This window comes from Colobus angolensis, unplaced genomic scaffold, assembly GCF_000951035.1.
Source record: "Colobus angolensis palliatus isolate OR3802 unplaced genomic scaffold, Cang.pa_1.0 Scaffold45, whole genome shotgun sequence".
In the NCBI taxonomy this organism is placed as follows: domain Eukaryota; kingdom Metazoa; phylum Chordata; class Mammalia; order Primates; family Cercopithecidae; genus Colobus; species Colobus angolensis.
In genome coordinates, this window is record NW_012117932.1 from 2,173,530 (window position 1) to 2,181,727 (window position 8,198).

General features: G+C 40.3%; 1 protein-coding gene across 2 annotated transcripts in view; it reads left to right on the plus strand.

Moving 5' to 3' along the window:
- CLUL1 (clusterin-like 1 (retinal)) overlaps positions 1-8,198 on the plus strand; it is a 72,366-nt gene that overhangs the window by 18,020 nt on the left and 46,148 nt on the right. Inside the window, exons 1-3 of one of the 2 annotated variants that reach the window (XM_011957783.1) lie at positions 4,649-4,695; positions 5,944-6,062; positions 7,143-7,291. In XM_011957783.1, coding sequence (XP_011813173.1) covers positions 5,957-6,062; positions 7,143-7,291 — 255 coding nt within the window. In that variant the 5' untranslated portion in view covers positions 4,649-4,695; positions 5,944-5,956. Of the gene's footprint in view, positions 1-4,648; positions 4,696-5,943; positions 6,063-7,142; positions 7,292-8,198 lie in introns of those variants that run through there. The other variant, XM_011957782.1, reaches the window with a different exon arrangement.

The window sequence follows — 8,198 nt, forward strand, 5'->3', positions numbered from 1 at the left end:
TCCACCTCAAAAAATCAATCAATAAATAAAACCAAAAACAATAATAATAAAATAAAATCAGTACATTATCGTTGCCCTTTGGGAAATCCTCTACAATTACGCAGTCTTTCTTCAAAAAATATATGTATTTCTGACTTCTTACACTGCCCTACTTACAGGATATGCATGTTTCTGATCTCCAGCTAATATCACACTTCTTCTGTCACCACACTCTGCCACACTCGGCCAAGTTTGTTCCCACTCCTCCTGCACTTGCTCTCAGATCTCAGAAGAGGCATGCTGCTTGTCTTTCAGGCCAGCCGGCTTCACACATGTGCCATGTGCACCCCTCGCTCAGAAGGGATCTGTATTTGGTTTGGATCTATTGTTGCCATCTTGAAATTCTTAATACTCTTTGAACACGGGGTCCATATTTTCATTTTGCACTGGGCCCTGAAAATTGTGTAGCTGGCTCTACTTTCAGGGATTGTATTAGAAGTCTCCTCCTCAAAGAGGCCTTCCTTGGCCACCTATCCTCAAGTAGCCCCTCCCCTTCTAAGTTACTCGCTATCCCATTATTCCCATTTAATTTTCTTTATAACAGTTGTCATGCTTTTATACATTCTGGCTTCTGTATTTATTTGCATGTTGTCCATTTCCCTCCCTTTGGAATGCAGCGTGAGCACCTATAATACAGAGACTGCTGTATGCCCGGTGCAGAACGTAATGAGTACCCGATACATTTGCTGAACAAACTATTCCAAGGGTTGAATGTGCTGGAAGCAAGAGAAGCACTATTCTTGGTAAAATGGAAATTTTACATGTACTGGATTTTAAATGTACATCCTAATCAATAATTAAATTTGTATAGTGCTGGTCCAAACAGATAAATTCTGGCTTCATGATGATGGTTAAGTGGAATATAATTTTCTCATTTTGTATTCAAACTAGACCTTTTTCATGAAGGAGTCTGAAGTCTAGATTCAATGCCTACTTTTGCTACTTATGTTATATGAAACTAAAACAATTATTTTATTTTATTTTATTGAGATGGAGTCTTGCTCTTGTTGCCCAGGCTGGAGTGCACTGCTGTGATCTCAGCTCATTACAACCTCCACCTCCAAGGTTCAAGTGATTCTCCTGCCTCAGCCTAAAGAGTAGCTGGGACTACAGGTGCATGCCACCACGCACGCCCCACTAATTTTTGTGTTTTTAGTAAAGACAGGGTTTCACCATGATGGCCAGGCTGGTCTCAAACTCCTGACCCAAGTGATCCGCCCTCCTCAGCCTCCCAAAGTGCTGGGATTACAGGCATGAGCCACCGCACCTGGCAATAATTTTAGTTTAGTCTGAAATTTTTTTTTTTTTTGAGACAGAGTCTCACTCTGTTGCCCAGGGTGGAGAGCAGTGATGCGATCTCAGCTCACGGAAACCTCTGCCTCCTGGGTTTAGGCAATCCTCCTGTCTCAGCCTCCCGAGTAGCCAGGATTACAGGCACTTGCCACCACCCCCAGCTAATTTTTGTATTTTTAGTAGAGATGGGGTTTCACCGTGTTGACCAGGCTGGTCTCAAACTCCTAACCCAAGTGATCTGCCTGCCTCAGCCTCCCAAAATGCTGGGACTACGGGCCTGAGCCATTGTGCCTGGCCTAGACTGAATTTTTAAAAAAGGTTATTGTTCTACCTTCCAATGACATTGCACTCTATGTGGCTCAATAAAACATTTTCATTTATAATAACTAATTTGATCTGCTCAGCAATCTCTAAGAGAGATAAAGTAGCCGTAATTCTTCATTTTACAGGTCACGTCAAATCATGTCGTACATTCCAGCTATGTGGAAGCTTGGGGAGAATATGTGACTAATAATCACAGAACTTCAGAGCTGGGAGTAACAGTTGGAAATATTTCTTCCAATAATCACATTTTTTATGAGAGGACGATGAGGTCCAAGTGGACAGGACCATGAGACAACCGTGTGGCAAGGAAGTTAATGAAACTTGACCTCTTAAGTCAGTGATCTTTATGTCCATCATTTCTTTTGAGCAAGTGAGTTAGCCAACCTTTGTCTGCAAAGGGGGAAATTTTAAATTGAGGATTTACACTCCACTTCTAAAATTTTGCTTATTATTGTGAATCATCTTCTTTAAGTTTATTAAATGAATGACTGAATAAATGCACATAAGGAAAGAAAGAAGGGAGAAAGGAAGGGAGGGAGGGAGGGAGGAAGGAAGGAAGGAAGGAAGGAAGGAAGAAAGGGAGGAAGGGAGGGAGGGAAGGAATGAAGTAAAAGGGAGGGAGGAAGGGAAGGAAGGAAGGAAGGAAGGAAAGAAGGGGGGAGGGAGGGAAGGAAGGAAGGAAAAAGGAGAGAGGAAGGGAAGGAAGGATAAGTCTGATGACATTAGCTGCTATTATATTCTACGTGGATAATTTATTTAGATCTTTATATTTTATTTTACTTCTCTTTTGCATATTCTCCTCAACCTTTCTTCAATGGCCCAGAGGAGGAGGACTGCCTCTTGAGACTGTGGGAGGACTTCTATCAGGCTAACCCGCCTGGCCTCTCACACTCCCAGTTCTCACCCTAAAAAGCAGAGTGTTATTTGATTCATGTTCTTAGTCTGTGGTTGTCAATTGAGGAGAACTCGTTAGAGATTTGCCCTCTTTCTGTCTTTTTTGGACCTTACTGGTGCAAGACAGCAAATCCTAGCTGGCGTCTACGGGACACATGCTCTCCTGGGTTACATAACTGCAGGGACCACTGTCATTGTATCCTGGAGCTGGTTCTATATAAGACACAACCTGAGTAGTATACAGGCTTCCTAATCTGCTCTGGGCCAAATGTCCCAGTCAGAAGCCCAAAGGTTGTCTGGCTATGCCAGTGGCAGGATGGGCAAGTCTAACTTAAGGGTGAGATATTAGCAAGACCACTATGGTCATGCATCTAAGATGCTCTGTCCAAGCCTGAACTTAGCAACAATAAACTTGACATTTTGAAATCCATCTGATTCCTCTATTTTCCAGTTGATACCACATGCATCTTGTTGCCATCTTTCTTAATTAAGATGACTTTGCTTCTAAATCTCCTTAATTATCAAACTGCTATGTGTAATATTTTGTAATCCACTTAAATCTTGAGCATAATGATGTCATAATTATGAAAGTGACCGGATTCACATGAAGTATTGCTTAATCTTAAGAACAAAATGGCAGCTGTGAAAACAGATGAAGTAATTACAGGAAGAGCCTTTTTGGAAGCTTCGAGATATTGTCAAAGTAATTAGTACTAGTTAGCAATAAAGCTCTGTTCTCAGAAATTGCTCTTAAAGGAGGAACGTGGATTAAAGAAAAAAACCTGCTACTAGGAAGGAAGCCACTAGACTTCCTAAAAACTGGTTCCGTTTTCAACAAAATTTGGGTCTGTTGAAAAAGAACACATAGACGCCAGCCTTGACACCAAACGGACCCAAACTTGGACAATAGTAAACTAATGAGCAACGGTGCACAGAGTCAGGGTAGAGCTGGACAGTTTCCTATGACCAACTTTTCCAGGACTCTGCTCCTCCTGAGAAAAATATCCAAAGTGCTGCCTCTTCCATTGGCCAACCATGCATCTTTCAGGATAGGACACATCTGTTTATAGGTGTGGATTGTAGTTGCTCAGAAGTGACGTTAGGCTGTTAAAAATAATAATAGTTCGAGTCTTGCTATGAGCTGATCTGTTTTCCAACAGAGCTAAGAGGTTTCCAGCTAAAAGAGGGCATTAATGGGTAATCAAGGCAGCTGACATGGGGTGTGGCTGGGCCTTGAATGTGGGTCACTCTCTGTGCCCAAGCAGAGCAAAGATAAACTCCAGACTGCATGTTGCTCAGAGACCAGGACCAACTTCTTAGGGCCCCTAAAAGGCAGGTGGCCAAGTTCAGAATTGTCAAGGTCTGACCTGCTTAGACAAGTACTGAGTACATAGTAAGTAAGGATTGGCTAGTCTCTCAAAACTTGCAAACAGGGCCCAGGGTGATCTTGAGTTGCCGGAGAGACCCATCACGTAGATTCCAGAGTTGGCTATGGTGACTAACAGCTGTCTAAGTTGTTTTTAAATGAATCATTAAGGGCTACATTTTCAGTTCAGTTAATCAAGTAGCAAATTGCAGTGGGCCTAAAATACTCATCTATTGCATTATGTATATGCTAAGCTTTATCACTTTTGTGGGTTATATCGCTTCATATACTAATAGTCAAAAAATGCCAAAAGAACAAACAAACAGAATAAAAATGCCACATGACTGTGTAAGTACACTTTTCAAACTGTTTTATCTAAGCGTTTACTCACTTTCACATTGTGGCTTCTAGTATTTCCAATCTAAGAGACTTATTTTGCCTACATAGGAAACTATGTATTTTAAATTGAAAATTTAAAAAGTATTTTTAAGGTTTTAATGAGTCCTATCAAAACACAGTTGTATAAAGGAAGGTAGCCCAAGGTCACTGTTCCCAATTGTGTACACAGCCTGCCCTCTAGTGTTTTCTTCTAAACAGTATTGAATTGTAGATCATAGTTTTAATCTCAAAATGTTGGGTTAATAGGATTAAACACTGTGTCATCAAATTGATAGTACACAGGTAAATCCCTGACACAGATGAAAATTAAAGCAGAGAAAAACAAAGGTCCTTCCAGAAGCTGGTGGCAACCTCACTGGGGAGATATTGCAAAGTTAGTGGTAAATATACTATATTAAAAAGTTTTGTTTTGTAAACAGAGTAATGATAAGAAGAGTTAGTTGAAATGATGTATGTAAAATGTGATAACTATATAATTACTAGTACAGTTGCTAGTTTGTGATTGTATTCAAAAGATATTCCAAATGTTGATCAAATAATGGAAGTTTCTGTGGTTGTTTTCTTTTTAAAATAGTAAATATATGTAAAGCAGATAAATATCCCCTTTGTGGGAGTTAAAATCATCTAGCTTATTTTATAGTTTTAACTTTATTAAAGCATACAGCTATTCTAACTTATGTAACTTTTCTTAGTAAAGTTTTAACCTCTGTATTTGGAATATTTGTAACTAATGTATATCAAATTAAACTCAAAGGGAAATTCATTAACTGAGAAGAGAAAATTTTAACTGTGCACTATTCACACCGCATAATGGGTTTTATAAGGTGTATGAGAAAAATGTGTGCGGTTGGTTTTGCTTTTTTAAAAAAAAAACATAGCGAACCACCTAGGTAAAAACTCACTTGAGAACATAGAATTTTGGAGGGAAATGCCAGGCGCAGTGGCACACACCTGTAATCCCAGCACTTTGGGAGGCCGAGGTGGGCAGATCACCTGAGGTCAGGAGTTCGAGACCAGCCTGACCCACACGGAGAAACTCCATCCCTGCTAAAAATACAAAATTAGCCGGACTTGGTGGCACATGCCTATAATCCCAGCTACTTGGGAAGGCTGAGGCAGGAGGAGGGCTTGAACCTGGGAGGTGGAGGTTGTGGTGAGCCGAGATCGTGCCATTGCACTCCAGCCTGGGCAACAAGAGCAAAACTCTGTCTCAAACAACAACAACAACAAAAATAATAATAATTTGGAGGGGAAAAAAAAATTCATCTAACAGATTCGAATCAATTCTGTGTTTCCAGATGTTTACTGTTGACAAGAAAATAAAATGAAGCTTGGACTCTGAGAGGATGTGATCTATCCTCTCCATTGCATTGAGTTTCAAGTACTTCACATGGCAGCCTTATTTAACTGTCATGAAGAATTTAAACCAAACAGGGACTCAAATTTGTTTGTTTTTTTAACTTACATTTCAAGCTTCCTTATGTCTCCGGCACATTAACATAAGTTGTCTAAAGTCATAAAGAAAAATTGACAGAAAAATGCTTTGGAGCCCCAGGTGTTTTCAATTGATGCCAACAGAAACTAACCTAATGGAAGGCATTTGATGCGAGTTTATTTTTCCTTTGCAGTAACAGCGGGAACATGAAGCCGCCACTCTTGGTGTTTACTGTGTATCTGCTATGGTTGAAAGATTGTCACTGTGCACCCACGTGGAAGGACAAAACTGCTATCAGTGAAAACCTGAAGGGTACGTTTGGTCTCTTGTCTGTGCTGTGTCCTGTTTGCATGCTGGCTGTCCTGCTGGCATTTATAGTGAGTCGCAGTTGAGAGATAACCATATTCGCTGTTTTCACGGTGAAACGTTCTCAAGGCACTTAAACCAAGTCATCATGATGCCAAACATCTGGATAAAAATAGAAAATTCCAATCACGTCTCTGCAGGCATTCACATTTCCAGATGTTTGTATCATGTAGATAAAACCTGCCAATTTTTTCACTGCCTTTTTTTGTATCATCCAGATGGTTGGTGTCATCTCAGCACAGCTCTAATGAACAGTGAAATACTTTTCAAGCATTTGAGAAATTTAAACCATTAGAGTAATCTGTGCAATTATTCTTAAACTAGTGAAAGAACGGGTTATAATTACATTGAATCTGGTTGTTCTGTGGCCATTAACTTGCAGCCTTTGCTTGGTGATATATGCTTTGGGTACTTAATATTTAAAAGAACAAATTAGCTAAAATGTAGCTGATTTAGGGTCTGTAATTAAAATCAGAGTCAAAAATAAGCTCCTTAGTAGGCCACACTAGCTACTTTGAACAGGGAATGACAATGAATTTTAAATTTATTAAAGGTGTATAAGACACATCCATTAGGTTATTAAGGAAGCTTGTATTGCATGGGATACTTTCTAGGTTTCCCGCCTCCTTACTAGGTAACTGAAGCGGAAAGAAAGAGAAATTGCTGACTCTGTTTGAGGTCCCCAGGTGGGCACTGACTATAAATTGTGAAGAATATGCAAAATTTTATCTAACATAAACACACTTGAGTCTTAAATGAAAGAAAAAAATGAATAAATGAAAACAGGGCCTGAGCAAACTGACAAGAATGAGGTTCAGCGAACTCTGTTTGTTTAGGAGCTTACAAGTGAGGAACAGAAGGTATGGTCCACGTGGCAGCCGGCAGCTAATTCATTATGATCTGCTTTCAGAATATGAGCCTGTAAAAGAACAGTGAACCCTACCTTCAGGAAACATGAAAGATTGGTGAACTCGGTGTTTTGTAATCTGATCAGATCTCAAAGAAAAATTGCCACGTGTCTTTTAGGTTTTTCTGAGGTGGGGGAGATAGATACAGATGAAGAGGTGAAGAAGGCTTTGATTGGTATTAAGCAAATGAAAATCATGATGGAAAGAAAAGAGAAGGAACACACCAATCTAATGAGCACCCTGAAGAAATGCAGAGAAGAAAAGCAGGTACAGTCATTGAAAATAATGTCTGTTCTTACACAGCTCTGGACCGGAAATATTACACTTGTTAGTGCTCTTGATGAATTACTTGCTTTCCTTAATAATACATTTTACCGGTAGCTGCTTTTATTAGACGAAAAGTTTGAGGGAAGCTTCAGACTTTCTTGAAGAACATATTTCGTGTAGGATAGGTTTCTGCAAGACTCCAAATGGGAGTCTGAGGGATTCATCTCTGTTTAAGTGCTGCTTTCTCAAAAACAGATTATTCTTGGTCTCTTCTGAGTTAGGACATTGAGTCAAAAGTATTTGAAGAGTTTTTTTTACTAGATCAGTGGTCTCCAGAGTTGTTTTTTTGTTTTGTTTTGTTTTGGTTTTGGTTTTGAGACAAAGACTCACTCTGTCACCCAGGCTGGAGTTGATGCCAGCTTACTGCAACCTTGGCCTCCTGGGTTCAGGCAATTCTCCTCTCTCAGCCTCCCTCATAGCTGGGATTACAGGCTCCTGCCACCACGCCTGGCTAATTTTTGTATTTTTAGAAGAGATGGGGTTTCACTATGCTGGCCAGACTGGTTCTGAACTCCTGGCGTCAAGTGATCCGCCCACCTCAGCCTCCCAAAGTGCTGGAATTACAGGCATGGGCCACTATGCCTTGCCCAGAGTTTTTTGGTCTCTCATTCCTATGACTAAAAAATGTGTTAGCACTCACTCCTAAATATATGCATATTAACTCACTTATAAATTAGATATATGAATTGCTACCATTAATATCTCAAGGCGGCCGGGTGCGGTGGCTCAAGCCTGTAATCCCAGCACTTTGGGAGGCCAAGACGGGTGGATCACGAGGTCAGGAGATCGAGACCATCCTGGCTAACACAGTGAAACCGCATCTCTACTAAAAATACAAAAAACTAGC